Below are 14,773 nucleotides of genomic sequence, written 5' to 3'. Positions count from 1 at the left end.
AAGATCTAGCAAGAAAAGGTTGTCCAAACTCTTTGGAAACAAAGGTTTTACTCTCCAGTATAATTCAGGCCAATTAAATCTTGCCAAAGGTGAGATGCTTCAAAAACCAGCAACCTCATCAGGTCCCTGTCAATTACACTGTGTACCCCAGTTCTGCTTGTCCCCCACCCTTGGGATGGGCTTACCCCAAGTGCAGGCTTCCCTGGCAAGCCTCTGCCCCGTGCAAGGCTCCTGAGGAGGAAGCTACCAGGAAGGCACTTTTGAAGGGGCTGTACCACAGTGAGTTGTTGGGGTTCTATGGGCGGGACCCTAACCCAGCCTGCCTGCTCACCAGTGAGGGGGGTCTCCCCAAGTCCCAGGGCCGCCAACCAGCTGGGGGCAGGGGGACAGCCTTCCTGAGCTCCCCCCGCCAGCTGCAGTGCTGGGTGGGACAGGACCCTCGTACCCACAAGTGCTGCTAGAGGCCTGCAGACCTGGGAACCGAGGCTGGAGGAGGATCACTGAGGATTGGGAGGTTGACCTTGCACATCCACACGACGTGTGTGTGAGAGCACTTACCCATGTGCACTCAGTTCAGGTGCTTGGAAGCACTTAGTTTACACAAAGAGCAAGAAGTTTCCGGCAGTGGGCACAGGCACTGTCTTCCGGAGCCAGCCAGGTCTGGAAGTGGTCGGTTCCCAGCAGAAAAATGTGTGGGCAGGCCAGGCTGTCCTTGTCCCCTAGGTGGGCTGGGAGGAGGGATCCACTGGGTGGCAGGACCAAGGTCTGTGTCCCAGAAGGGCTGAGCCCTAAGAAGGGACCTGGAGGAGTCAGAGCCCACACGTGTGTGGAGCCCTGGCTGAGTGTGAGCTGTTTATCGAGCTCAGCTGCATGCCCAGCATGCTGGAAGATGTTTCTCATAACCTTATGAGGTAGGTGGTGGCAGCCCATTTCATAGATGGGGAAATGGGCTCCGAGTGGTCCCATCACTTGTCCAGGCCCAGCTGCCCCTGCCCTGCAGCCTCGCTGGGGGTTGGCTGGCCATGCTGGAGGAGTCTGTGGGGCTTGCTCCTTGTGGCCAGAGTCTGCAGGCAGTCTGCCCCAGCCAGGCCCCAGGGCTGTCAGTGGGACTTGAGGGTCACCTCCACAGGAAAATGGTCACTGATGGCCAGGGCCTGGAGGGAGAAGGGGCCAAGCCTGAGACCCTGCTGAGCAGCCAGTCCCACAAGCACCACCCTGGAAAACTGCCCCCCACCCAGGAAGGGGCCCACTGGGTGTCCAAACAAACTGCTGCATCTGGGGGGAGGTGTTGGCATCTACGCCAGCTGTGGCCTGTGGGTGGGCTGGGAGCACAGTCTCAGGACCCCACTCCAGGGACGAAAGAGCTTCCTACACTGCCACCACAGGTTTGTTCCATTCGGCCAGACCTGAACCTCTAAGGGCCTTTTCTAGAAACGCTAGTGCAAGGCAAGTGCCTGGTGCCCTGAGGTTGGGATCCCGGTCCAGCACTTGCCTGAGTCTGGTCCAGGCCGAATTCCTCCTGGAAGTCATGCACGGTGGCTGACTGATGCTTCAGGCTCTTGCGCAGGCGGGAGCCACAGACCACGATGCGGTCGTAGGCGCAGTCCGAGTTGCCCACCGTTGTGTCGGCGCTGTCCGGAATGAGCCACTTGAAGACCTCGCTGCTGCGCAGGCGGATGGCCGGCCAGTCCTGCTCCCGCACGTATTTGCAGTCGGCGTTGAAGTCGCCCAGAAACAGGATGTCCTGCGGGGCACGGCGGGCAGGTCTGAGGCTCTGTGGCCAACCCAGGAGCACGACTCCCTCCCGGGTGGGGTCGTGGGGGCGGGGCGGGGCCTTGCGGACGCGGGGCGCTTACGTCGGTGCCCCACTTGTCGATCACGTCCAGGTACACGTCGTAGAGCGCATCGATCTCGGCCACAGCGTGGTGCGGCGCCGCGTGCAGCGGAATCAACACCAACTCCGTGGCGGCTGCAGGAGAGACTGGGTGTCAGGAGCCGGCGGCGGGGCGGGGCGGGGCCGGCGGCGGGGGCGGGGCCTCACCGGAGCCGGGTGCTGAGACCTTGACCACAAACGGCTCCCGGCTGAAGGCGTCCTCAGGGTCCGGGTACTGATACGTGTCCACGACCGACACCGTGTCCTTCCTGGGGGCAGGGGGTAAAGGACGGGTGGGCGACGTGAGCAGGATCCCTGCTCCGTGCGCCCCATGGCCCCTCCCCTCACCTGTAGACGAACAGGTACATTTCCTTATACTGGTCCCGACCCAGGGGCTCACTGCTCACGAAGTTGTACTCGTGCCTGGACACGCTGCGGAGATACGGGCCGGGCCTGGGGTCAAGGCATCGCTCCGAGACCTGGGGTCCGGGCCGGGACTTCCCACGCTGGGCCCTGCCCGCCGCACCTGTTGATCTGCTCCATGAGCACGGACACGGCGCTCAGGTCGGGATCTCGCACCTCCTGCACGAGCATGACATCATAACCAGCCAGGATCTGGGGGAGGAGCCAGCAGGTGCAGGGTCAGGCGAGCCGCAGATCAGCCCGAGGAGCCCAGCCGCGACCCCGCCCCGGGCCCCCAGCCTCACTTGCGCAATGACGCCGCCGCAGCCTGGGTCCGACACTTTGCTGTCTCCGAAGCTCTGGATGTTGAAAGCTCCGATGCGCAGCGCCTGGGCTCTGGAAGCCCCCAGCGCCCACAGCATGGCCAGTAAGGTCAGGGGCCCGCCCATGGGCGGTCTTAGAGGGACAGACAGGGCCGGGTGTGAGCGCGGACCTGGAGTGGGACACACCAGCCCACTCTTCATCTTGGCCCTAGGGAGCCGGGCCAGGCAGGTTCTGCTGCCCACCGTCCGCCCCCTGCTGCTTCCCAGGTCTCCCCAGGGTGCTGCTGGGCTCACAGCCTTCTCCACTCTCCTCTTCCATGGGGAAACTGAGGCCCAAATATTGAGAGTCCATTCCCATCCAGCCCCCGCTCAGCACTCCCACATTGCACTCACCTGAGGGGTGTGGATAGGCTCAGGATCTGTGTCCCAGTAGAGGTCTGAGGTCCAGGCTGGGGGTGTGTCTGTGGCATGAGACAGACTGCAAGGGCTGGTACAACAGCAGCGCTGGTGCCCTGGCTCCAGGGGTATTTGTAGCCCTGGCCCAGGGAGGGGCCAGACTGCACTGCATCCCGCCCCCTCCATGAAGCTGGTGGCTGTACTCCCGGTTCTCACCTCTCATCCTACAGAGGACCGCCCCCCACACACAGGGGGAGGTGGGACAGGGAGGCAGGACGACCACCCTGAGACTGATCTGGGGCCCCCACACCTATCAGAACAGGGGTTTAGATGGCTCTGCCAGTCCAAGAGCTGCATCAGGACTGGAAAAGAGGGCCAGCCATGCCCACAGTCCAGGGCTTGTTCTTGTCCCCACCCCGGAGAAACTAGGTCACTCAGAATCTCCCTCAAGCTGCATCCCCGCAGGGAATCTAAGGGCACCCAATCAGGAAAGACCAGCCCTGTTTACAGCCCAGCATCTTCTGCTGCTTCTCCACATCATCACTTCAGGGACAAAGCCGAGACTCCTGGCTCTCCCGGCCTCATTCCCCAGCACCAGGGTCGGAAGCTGGCAAGCAGCATCCCCACCCACCCACTTCGACGGGCCACAGGAAGCGGGGTCACAGCTCCAGCTGAGCAGGGTAGAGGCAGAGGCTGCCTGTCCACATGCCAATGACACCTACACATCGCCAAGGTGCTGCCAGCCCCATGGGAGCCCTGGGTGGACTGGCCAGTCACCAGAGCCTCAAGGGTGGCCTGGGCAGGCGGGGACTTCCCCAGGGGGGAACTGCCAGACAGCAGCCCCTGAGGCTGCTAATGCCACAACATCACAAGCGGTGGATTTTCACATTTTATTGTAAAGCAACCAAAAACTCTATTTACACTCCTGCATCGCCTCTCAAAGTCTGAGTTCTAAGCCCCTCTTGCCTGTACTCAGCCAGGCAAGTACAGGCAGGGAACCCAAGGTCCTCAGCTCCTGCCCCAGACCGGCCCGCCAGCCCCTGCAGGTGCCTGTGCTTAGACGATGACCGTCTGCACCTCAAGCTGGCCCTCCGGGGACGCGATAACTAGCTCGCCAGCATGCTCCAGGATCTCAATGTCCTCCGACGAAACCATGGTCACAGTGGCCTGCTCAGCGCCACCGGTGCCCGAGCGGGCCGTAAGCACAGTGCCCTCGCTGATGGCCGAGGCCAGCGTCATGGCCACCTGCTCCGTCAGGCTCTCAGGGGTGGCGATGGTGATGGTGTCGGCTGCAGCCGCCTCTGGGCCCAGCCTCGCCTCCTGGTCCATGGTCACGTTCTGCACGATGATCTGGTGCCCAGCGCTGGCCTGGTGCACTATCTGCTGCACCACCTTCATGATGTGACTGTCCACCTGTGGGCGGCCCACAGCTCAGCCCGAGTCCAATGAGCATGCCAGGCCGCCCCTCTGCCCGTCCCCCAGTCCCTCACCTCCGTCTGGGTGCCCTCGATGATCTCCGTGGCTTCGCTGGTCTCTGCATCATCTGCAGTGGCCTGGATGGGGGTCAGAGGTCAGCCCTGCCCACCCCAGGCCTCATCCCAGCCCGGCAGGCCCCTGCCCACCTCTATGATGTACTCCTGCGTGTCGGCTACCACGGACGAGAACTCGACCAACACGGTGTGTGGGTCCTCGGTCAGGACGGCAGCGGCCGCAGTGGGGCTCTCTTCAGACACCAGCAGCTCCTCCACCTCCAACAGGCAGCCCCCTGTGGCGGGGAGCTCAGTCAGTGCTGGTTGTGGGCACCCCCTGCACCCTGCCTGCCAGCTCCCCACCCTACCTTTGGTCCGCAGGTGCCGGTTGAGTGTGCCGTGCTCGGCGAAGCCGCGGCCACACTTGTAGCACTTGAAGGGCTTCTCGCCCGTGTGGTGCCGCACGTGCCGCACCAGCGAGCCCTTCTCCCGGAAGCCGCGGCTGCAGAACGGGCACACATGCGGCTTCTCCTCTAGGTGCGTCCGGAAGTGCACCTGCTGGGCGTTCTGCAGAGACCGGCCCCCATCAGGGCCGGCCTGTCCTCGGCTCAGGCCCAGGCCAGGGCGAGGGGGCAGGGAACCGGGGACAGAGCGGGCTCAGGGAGCAGGCAGCCACGGGAGGGGTCCAGGGCCCACCTTGGTCTTGTAGCACTTGCCGCACTCAGGACAGGGGTAGGGCCGCTCGTCCGAGTGGACGCGCCGGTGGCCGCGGACGTGGGCGATGGTCTTGTAGAGCTTCCCGCAGTCGCCGCAGCGGAAGCGGCGCTCGTGCACATGCACCTCCTGGTGCTTCTTGAGCAGGTAGGCCTTGGGGAAGGCCTTGCCACACTGCGGGCACGTGAAGGGCCTCGGCCCTGCGGCCATGCTCCACGTCAGGCTGGGACCACCACCCGAGGGCCCCACCCTAGCCACTGGCCACCCGGCCTGCCTGCCGCCCGCAGCTGTCCAGGACAGTCACCCCGCCACCCACCTGCATGGCCTCTTTTGTGGGCCTCCAGGGTGGCCGCCGTTGGGAAGGTCTCACTGCACTGAGGGCATGGGTGGGTCCTGGGCACAGACGAGGCCTCGCCGGCCACCTGCTGGGGGACCACAGCACCCCTCCAGCACCCATAGCTGTACCCCATCAGTAGGGCCGGGGCCACACTGAGGCACCCCCACCCTGGGAGGCGGTAGGCAGTTCAGGGGACGAGTCGCTGCACACGGTGAGGAGCTTCCCACTGCCAGGGACGGCCAGGGACCCAGCAGCAGCCGGGCTAGCGTGTGACTTGGCACCCCAGGTCCAGCCCCCCTAGAAGGAGCCCACGGTGGGGCAGGGACCTACCGTCTCCGCCTGCTCCACCTCCAGCAGCGGCAGTTCCGGGGCAGCGTCTCCTGGCGACTGGGGACTGGACGCGGTGGGGGTGGCTGGCCCCAGGGCCCCCTCCTCCCCGGGGGCCCGCTCGAGGACAATGCCGGAGTTCTGCATGGCTTGGTGCAGAAGGTTCTCACGGCCACCCTCGCTGGAGCAGGGAAGCTCCTGGGGGCTGGTGGGCTGCAGGGGAGGCAGAAGGAGGGGGCTGGCCAGGCGGTCCAGCACTCGGCACCGCCTGCCAGCTCCACGGCGGGCCACCCCAGAGCCCCGTGCACACCTGGCGCCTTCACTTGGGAAGGCTCCCCGCACCTGCCCTGGCCCCCAGCCCACTCCCCCTCACCCCTCCCTGCCACGACCTTGGTCTCTCATCTCCCTTCCCCTGCAACCAGACTGAGTGCCAGGAAGGCAGGCCCAGGTCAGTCCCATTCCCAGCGGAGCCGGTGCCTAGAACAGGGCCCAGACTGAGCAGACAAGGGCCACCCCTGACCTGCCCCCACCTCCGGGGCGAGGGCCTTCATGCCCAGGGGAAGCTCTTGCATCTGGACGTGGACTTCATGGATGACGGTGCCCTTGGCATCTGTCACCAGGTGAATCACCGGCGATGTCTCCATGGGCTCACCTGCCGACGACGGGGTGACAGGCCCCACAGTGGAGGCACCGGACCCTTTAAGGCAGAACCAAGAGAGCCCGTGAGGACACATGGAGCAGGGTGGTACCGAGCAACCAGGGCTAGCCGCGGAGCCCCCTGGCTGACCTGCAGGCACGTCCTCTTTGCCGACGACCACGTCTTTGCTCATGCTGAAGCGGATTTTCTCTGTACACGGGGTGAGAGACTTCAGGTGCCGGGTCAGTGCCCCCGACTCCCGGAAGCTCTTCCCGCACTTGGCACACTTATAGGGGCGCTCGTCTGCGGAGAGAGCGGTGTCAGCCCCGGCCTCACACCTCCAGGAGTCAGGGGCGACAAAGCCCAGGAGCCGAGCCCCCGGGGCCAGCGGCAGCGAGCTGAGGCCGGCTCACCTGTGTGCCTCCGGTGGTGCCGGATGAGTGAGCCTTTGGTCCGGAAAGAGGCCCCACACAGTTTGCACTCGTGGTCCTTGCGGCTGCTGTGCGTGACCATGTGGGCCTTGAGGATGCTGCCCTGTGCAGGAGGGGCGGCGAGGCTCAGGCACCACCCAGCGAGGGACGAGCCGGAGGCCCGGCTCCCCACCAGCGCCCACGGCCCCGGGGCCTCACCGTCTTGAAGGTCTTGTGGCAGAGCATGCACACGTAGCGGCCGTCCTTGTTCACCAGCAGTTTGACCTGGGCCTGCTCGCCCTCTGCAGCGAGCCTGGGCCCCCGCTCACTGGAGCTGCCTGGGCCCTCGGCCATCTCGCTGTCCCCCGGCTCTGCCTCTGAAGCCACGATGACCTCTTTGATGTGTCCGCCTCCTGAGGAGAGGGAGAGTGGCCTGAGCCCCGGGATCCACCGGCCCTGCCGCCCTCAGATGGAGCCTGAGGACCCTGCTGGGGTCAGGGGGATCATCTCGACTGACCCCAGCCCAGCACGCGTCACCTGCTCGGCCAGAAGGGATGGCGGGAAGGGATGCTCTGAATCCACGGGGTAGCCCAGAGGAACTCCAGGCCTCTGGAACACAGTTAACCAGGATGTGAACACAGATGCCCTGCCCCCAGCCAAGAGGCACGCAGGACAAGACATGCACAGGTTCCCTGCTGTCCCCAAGGGTGGCCGAGCGCCAGTGCAGAGGCAGTGGACAGGCCAGCCTGCCTCCCTGGCTCCTGCTAACATGAAGAGGAAACACCCCTGAGACTGCCCACCAGCATGGGTTTCAAGGCAGGCAGGCCAGGGACCCGCCTGGAGAGCGATCGCTCTGGACACGCCTGGGACAGTCAGGGCGAGGAAGCTGGGCTTTTGCAGCTCCGTGGGTGTTGAAGAAATGTGACAATGTGCAAAACTAAGCTGTAAACACACTTCACCATTTCTGCTCAGGAAGATGACGTGTGGAAAACGGCTATGAAGCCACTTCTTAAAAACCATCTCACTCAGGCCGGCGTCGTGTTTTGACAAGCCATTCTTCCAAAACAGAACGGAAGCTCCGTGACTCAGAAACAATTAGGGCATCTGGCACTCCTGCGGGGCTGACAGCCTCCCTCCACCCCAGAAGCCGGGCTCAGACCTGAGTCTGAGTGTCACACAGCAGACGGAAGGGCTGGAGAAAGGGGATCGTGGTTGCCCTGGAGCCAGAGATGAAAAGCAAGTTTGGTCCCAGGGAAGAGGCAGGGGGCCTGGAGTGGGTATCTGGAAGCTGTGTGGTCCCCGTGAACCCGCCAGCCCCGCGAGGGCTGGGAACCATCCTGGGATGATGCCAGCAGCTGATGGCTCAGGACTCTGGCCTGGGCTCCAGATCACTGAGCCAGGGGGACATCTGGGCCACCCAGGACGTCTGCAGAAGGGAAACTCCCGGGGGCAAGAGAGGCAGGGGGTGCCCAGAGAGGAGCCCCTGGAGCATAGGGTGGGCCAGCTGGAGGCTGGGTGGCAGGCAGGGCCTCCAGGGTGCCAGCCTGGAGGTGCTACCTGAATCTAGGGCACGCGTTTCCCCACATGATACCCTCCCACCCAGAAACCAAATGCCACATCAGGGCTAGAGCCCAGCCCTGCCCCACATGTCCACACTCCTGTCCTGGAGGAGTGGCAGGCAACTGTCCTCATCCACAGGAATGTTGGGGGAAACGCGGCATGGAGACAGGCACAGGTCCCACGGCCTCCCCGGGGAGAAGGAGGCTGCCTGCTCCGAGGTCCCCGTCCCCCAGGCCACCTCCACCCCTCTTCCTGCCCCAGCTGGTCCCCAGGGCTTCCCAAGGCCAAGTTCTCCCTGTCACCCAAACCTTCCTGTCCAGCTATCGACGCGCGTACTGCCACAGCCCCTGCCCATTCCCTTCCCCACCTCCAGTGGCATCAGGCCAACCCAGCCTCTCTGCTGCCACGCTCACACCCAGCCACTGGGCCCCTCAGGCTGCCCTTTGAATGGCCCAGCAGCACGCTCCCTGTCCCCTGTAAAGGAGCATGTGACCCTATCCAGACCTCCCAATGCCCCCTCCCCTCCTGCACATCAATGAGATACTTCGGCTTTAAAAAAGCCATCAAAGAGCCTTACTTGGCATTGCACGCTCTTAAAAGCCAAAGCCGTGTGGGAATCAGGGTGGGAATTGCTGGAGGGAGAAAGCGCTAGGGAGGTGACAGCCAGGGTCAGGCAGCAGGTTGGGGCTGAGCTGGGGCGCCCACACGCACCCCAGCCTGACCCTCCAGAGCTGACGGTGGGTGGGGAGCAGGCACTGGGGCCGGGGTGGGGGCTGGCAGAAAAGTGGGGAAGATTCTGGAAGGACCAGGGCAGAGAGTCTGGGGACACAGCAGGGGAGAGCAGCCAGCTCGTGGTCTGTGCACAAAGCGAAGCTGCCCCAAGGCCCAGCAGTCCCCCAGGGCTGCCAGGCTCTGGCTCCCCTTTTCGGGCAGGGCGGGGCCTGGTGCCCAATGCTCGCTCCTCCGGCAGGCCCTGCCCTGGGAAGGCGCGCACAGGGCCCCAGCTCCTCCTCAGCCAGGCCCCGCTCCCGGGACAGCAGACGGGCATGGGCAGCAGAGGTCCCAGCCCTGCCCACGGACGACTATTGGGTCAGTGCTGAGAAAGCTGCGCGTGGACAGCCACAGTGGGGCCAGACCGGCTTACCAACTATGTCAGGCGAGTGGTTAATGTCTCCTGCAAGCGCAGCCGCCTCCACCACGATGTGGGCCACAGTGATGGGCTCCTCTGAGCTGGCTGCTCCTGGTGCCACCTGCTATGGGGCGGGGGGATGGAGGAGACCCATCTTCAGGGCTCTAGGGATCAGGTGTGGGTTCACCCGGGGGCTCACATCTCCCCTGCAGAGCACTGCTCCCAGTCTGCTCCCAGCCTGAACCCCTCACCCCGGGCTCAGGGGTCAGCCCCATCACTCCAATGCCTCTGGCCAACGAGGGCCCCACACGAAGCCCTGAGCAGCCCGGGGAGGGATGAAGTGACCAGAAGCTCCAGCAGAGCCTCTACAGAGAGGAAGGGAGGACCTCCACCCACCAGCCCAGCCAGGGGGTCAGGAGAAAGGGCCCCCAGGGGAAAGGGGCTGGGGACCCTCCCAAAGAAGACGACACCCCTGGGAGGGGCAGGAAAGACCACAGGGCAGAGCAAAACAACTCTGGGCCCCATCCTCGGGCCCCCCTGGGGTGACTGGAGGCACCGACTTCTCTCGGAGCATCCTCGCCCACTCCTGTAGGCTTAGGATGTCAAGAGTACCCAGCCCACGAGGGTGCCATGGGCCTCGTAAGACTGTGTGCACAGCTCCGGTACACACGGCGTGCAACAAAGGTGGCCGTTTTTACAACAGAGCCACGCTTCATTTGTGGGATCCCCAGAAACCACATGTATAGGCCAGGAGGGCAGACAGAAGGACAAAAGCCATCGTGACGTCCCTGAGTCAGGATGGGCCTCAAGGAAGGAGAGACCCCAGGCCCCAAAGTGCAGGCTCCACACAGAGGCTGCTGAGCAGGCCAGCATCCCGGCCCGACCAGGGGAGCCCAGAGCACCCCCCACCCAGGACCAGATGCCACCCTCTGCCCTCCCCTTGTCACAGGGACCCAGCTGCATAGGTGTGTCCTGCCACGCCACCACCTCCTCCTCCTGCTCTCAGATGAGGGGTGGGAATGTGTATGCACACCTGTGTGCGATGGTGGGGGGCGGGGGGGGGTGGTGCTCACCTCCCGACCCAGCAGCGCAGCCGCCGGGGTGGCGGGCAGGGCCTCCTGAGGCGCCCGCTGGCAGGCCTTCTGGAGCTTGTGCTGAACGAAGTCCTCCAGGGCAGTGAACTCTGCCTGGCAGCGGCCGCATCTGTGCACGTCGTCCTCATCTGCAAGGAGCCCACAGTCAGGGGGACTGGGGGGGGCTCCGGTCCTAGGCACACCCACTCAGGGGTGGCATTAGAACCAGGGGCCTGCCCCAGAGAGAGCCACATATGGGAGGAGGCAGCCCTGACCATCCACTTGGGCACAGGATCCAAAGCCCCTACTTCAGAGAGGAGGGCAGAGAGGCCCAGGGAGCAGCTGGGAAGCAGGGGGATTCAGCCATGCTGGTTTGGGAACGGGGGAGGATCCGGGGTTCACATGTGCCCTCGGGCACCTCAGCAGCCGTGTCTGGGTCTGTTTCGTCATCTGTAAAATGTGCCGACTTGGTTTGTGTGCAGCTCCAGCTGACAGGCCAGCACCCGGCAAACACTGGAGAGGTGAGGCGCCCTGACCCATGCCCGCTCTTTTCTCACTCTGACCTGACGCTTCACTGGTTCCAAGAGGGCAACACCTCCCTACCCTGATGAAGACGCCTGGGGGGTACTTCCCAGAGGGGCTCCACATTCCAGGGCCAGGGGCCATTGCCCCTGAGCCCCTCACCATCGAGGCTGACCAGCCAGTCCCTGCAGGAGGACTTCTGGCTTCCTGAGTTCCCTACAGTGTGCCAGGCACCTCCCTGGGGATATCACCCAATCCGACCAGCACCCTGAAGAAATGGAAATGACTATGCCCACTCCGGAAAAACAACCTGAGATCAAGGCTACTCTGCTGGTGAGTGTTAGGGCCAGAACCTAAACTTGAAGGTCTACCCCAGATACCCAGCTGTTTGCACCCGGGATGGGAGATGTTCCTTCTGCTTTTGTAAGAGTCTGTCCATTCCCACCACCTCATGTGCAATCCCACTTCAAGGTCAAACCCAGGCTGGAGCACCTAAGGAGCCCAGCTGATGCCTGCTGGATTAATGAACAAAGGGCCAAACCACAGCCGAGACTCGCCCACAGAAGGCCGCCTGGCAAGGGCGGTAACCCCCAGATGGCCCACAGTCACCGGCCAAGCACTCAGGTGCCTCCACCCTCCGAATCCTCCCAGCCCACTCACCGAGTCTGACTCGGCACCAGCGTGTTGACATTAAAGGAATCCCCACCGCAGAGGGGAACACTCCCAGCCCTGTAACCCTGAGAGGAAGCCCTGGGCAAGCCCAGCAGGGCACAGCAACCTCCAAAGAGACCCCACGGTGGTTGGTACTGCCCCTACGCAAGCTGGAATAAGAAGGAGCAAGGAAAGATGTACCGAGAATACAAACCCCGTGGGAACAAAGACCACCATCCCAGTATCACCAGCCAACCCCTGCCTGCCTGGCCCAGTCTAGAGTCTCCTGGGACAGGCTCAGAGGGCAGAGATCAGAATTCTGGCTCAGCGCCCCTGTGAATGTAGCCCTCATGGGTCCCCAGAACTGCTCTCAGAGATGCACATGCATGCTCTCCTTTGAGTCTCACGACCATCCTACCAGAAGACAGAGCCCCAGAAGTTAAGGGAGTGTGTTGAGGGGTCACACAATCCTGGCATCCAAATAATACGTGGTATTAAATAACTGGGTGACCTGGTCACTTTCACATCTTTAAACCTCAATTTTCCTCATCCACGAAATGGGAATAACAATAATGGCCTCTAGGGCTGGCTTGAGAATGAAAAAGGCTGAGGCAGGATGAGTGCTCCATACATTATCGTCAACACCGGTGTCTCCATTCTGTAAGCGGAAATGGAGGCTCAGAGAGGTATGTGGTCACCTGCGCAGGATCAAACAGCTAGAACGTGGCAGGTCTGGGGCTGGGCGGCCTGCACCTTTGCAGCACTGGGCTCTGCCACCTCCCTGTGGGTGCGGGAGAGACTGGAGGCCCCGCCCTCCCGGAGCCTCAGCCACACCCCGGCCAGGGCCCTGGTGGCCTGTCAGGTGAGGTGGGAGGGGACGCAGAGGAGGGCCGGGCCCTGTCTAGACGCGGAGACAGCGGGGCCGGCAGGCGGTGGAGCCTATTGCCAAAGTCTCCACTGACAGCCCGTGTGACTCGGACACCAGTGAGTATCCACGGTGGGCGCCGGAGCCCACGGCGGTGGTGATCGGCGCACCGCAGGGTGAGGCCCCTCCAGGGCCTGAGGAAACCAGAGGGCTCGTGGAAATCTCTGAGGCGTCCCGCGGAGACCCACGAGGTCTGCAAGGAAGCTGGCCCGGGAGGGTGTGTCGCGCCCGCAGCTCAGGCCGTCAGGGCCTCCACCAGCCAGGCTGAGCCGCCCCCACCCCGGCCGCGCCCGGCCCCGTGCGGCCCAGTTACCTTCCTCGCTGAAGGGCGCCGGGAGGCCGAGAAAGCCACCAGGGGCCAAGGCCGCCGCCGCCGCCGCGACCCCGCCCTCGCCCGCTTCCCGCCCGGCTTCGGCCCGGGCTTCTGCCGTATGCGCGGCCGTCACCCGCACTGCCATCGCGCCCTCCATGTCGCAACGCGCCGCAGGAAGATGGCGGATTTACGACCGTGTCGTCATAACAACGGGCCGCGCCAAGGCGAGAGAGCTAGAAGACGAGAGGAGGACGACGGGGCGGGGCCAGGGCGGGTTTGACGGGCAGGCGGAGGGGCGCCGTGCGAGGGTGTGGCCTGGAGGCGCAGAGGCGGGACCAAGCGCTGAGACAGAACATCCGGCGGAACTGCCGGGAGAGGTGTGATTACGGTGCAGAGGACTGACAGGCGGAGGGGCGGATCCAAAAGACGGGAGGGGCGGGGCCACGCCTGAGAATTGACATGCTGGGGCTGCGGTGCGCGAGCGGCGTTTAGGCGCTCGAGCCTGAGGAGACCGCCAGGTCTCTTGGGGGCGCCTCCTGCTTGGCCCTGAGCGCGTTCCGCTGCCGGGGTTCGAGCTCTAGAGGGCCGCTGCCGGGACACTGCCCCAGATCGGACCGGTAGAGTGGTGCTCGCTGCCCGCCTCTGACCCCCTCGGATGGCAGAGCCTCCCTTACTGGTTGACTCAGTCCAAGGACAAAACCCGAATCGGGGATCGCTTCACTAACTCTTTCATTCTTTTGCATAGTTTTCAAGTTGTGATAAATACACATAAAATTTACCGTGCGTGACAGTGCCTTCACAACGCTATGCAACTATCACCAACATGTAGTTCCAGAACGTTGTCTTTATTTCAAAATAAAATCTGTACCCACTGGCAGTCACCCCCCTCCCCCATTGTCCCCTCCCTCAGCCCCTAGCAAACCTCTTTCTCTGTGGATTTGCATTTTCTGGACATTTCGTATAATCGGAATTTTACATATGGTAGTCTAGTCAAGGCTATGGTTTTTCCAGTGGTCATGTATGGATGTGAGAGTTGGACTGTGAAGAAAGCTGAGCGCCGAAGAATTGATACTTTTGAACTATGGTGTTGGAGAAGACTCTTGAGAGTCCCTTGGTCTGCAAGGAGATCCAACCAGTCCATTCTAAAGGAGATCAGGCCTGGGTGTTCCTTGGAAGGAATGATGCTAAAGCTGAAACTCCAGTACTTTGGCCACCTCATGCGAAGGGTTGACTCATTGGAAAAGACTCTGATGCTGGGAGGGATTGGGAGCAGGAGAAAAAGGGGATGACAGAGGATGAGATGGCTGGATGGCATCACCAACTTGATGGACGTGAGTTTGAGTGAACTCCGGGAGTTGGTGATGGACAGGGAAGCCTGGCGTGCTGCGATTCATGGGGTCGCAAAGAGTCGGACACGACTGAGCGACTGAACTGAACTGAACTGAATCTTTTGCATCCTGTGTCCTTTACTTAGCATGATGTTTTTGAGGTTCATTCAGGTTGTAGCATGCAGCAGTACTTCGTTTCTTTTGATGGGTGAATAATATTCCATTATATGAATAGACCAATTTTCATTTTGCCTATTTGGGTTGTTTCCACCTTTTCTATGATTGTAAATGGTGGTGCTATGAACATGAGCATACAAGTTTTTAAAACTTTTTAAGGTAGTATTTAAGTAGTTTTTTGAAGCTAAGTGTTTGACAGGATTTTCT

The 14,773-nt window shown here is 62.6% G+C and overlaps 2 protein-coding genes across 6 annotated transcripts; both read right to left on the bottom strand.

The window, feature by feature from the left end:
• Window positions 1–31: 31 nt before the first annotated feature.
• On the bottom strand, window positions 32–3,772 carry DNASE1L2 (deoxyribonuclease 1 like 2). The gene is made up of 7 exons (XM_061400868.1): window positions 2,581–3,772; window positions 2,400–2,488; window positions 2,222–2,305; window positions 2,042–2,142; window positions 1,857–1,969; window positions 1,493–1,744; window positions 32–1,154 (listed from the first exon to the last, which is right to left on the bottom strand). The coding sequence occupies exons 1-7, from the start codon at window positions 2,797–2,799 to the stop codon at window positions 1,101–1,103; spliced, it is 912 nt and encodes a 303-aa protein (XP_061256852.1). The 5' UTR covers window positions 2,800–3,772; the 3' UTR covers window positions 32–1,100.
• Window positions 3,773–3,870: 98 nt separating this feature from the next.
• Window positions 3,871–13,952, bottom strand: E4F1 (E4F transcription factor 1). Of its 5 annotated transcripts, none has more exons than XM_061400846.1 (15): window positions 13,062–13,952; window positions 10,651–10,799; window positions 9,593–9,701; window positions 7,426–7,497; window positions 7,108–7,301; window positions 6,892–7,012; window positions 6,629–6,781; window positions 6,372–6,538; window positions 5,845–6,054; window positions 5,494–5,602; window positions 5,160–5,377; window positions 4,832–5,030; window positions 4,617–4,759; window positions 4,485–4,547; window positions 3,871–4,407 (listed from the first exon to the last, which is right to left on the bottom strand). In XM_061400846.1, the coding sequence occupies exons 1-15, from the start codon at window positions 13,216–13,218 to the stop codon at window positions 4,051–4,053; spliced, it is 2,421 nt and encodes an 806-aa protein (XP_061256830.1). In that variant the 5' UTR covers window positions 13,219–13,952; the 3' UTR covers window positions 3,871–4,050. The 5 variants fall into 5 exon arrangements, with proteins under 5 accessions (XP_061256830.1, XP_061256831.1, XP_061256832.1 ...); XM_061400847.1 differs by having other exon boundaries at window positions 5,494–5,599; XM_061400848.1 differs by having other exon boundaries at window positions 9,593–9,698.
• Window positions 13,953–14,773: the final 821 nt, after the last annotated feature.

Source organism: Bos javanicus, chromosome 25, assembly GCF_032452875.1.
Source record: "Bos javanicus breed banteng chromosome 25, ARS-OSU_banteng_1.0, whole genome shotgun sequence".
Classification (NCBI taxonomy): Eukaryota; Metazoa; Chordata; class Mammalia; order Artiodactyla; family Bovidae; genus Bos; species Bos javanicus.
Note: the sequence above shows the minus strand (reverse complement) of the source record. Positions and strands in the feature narration are given on the sequence as shown.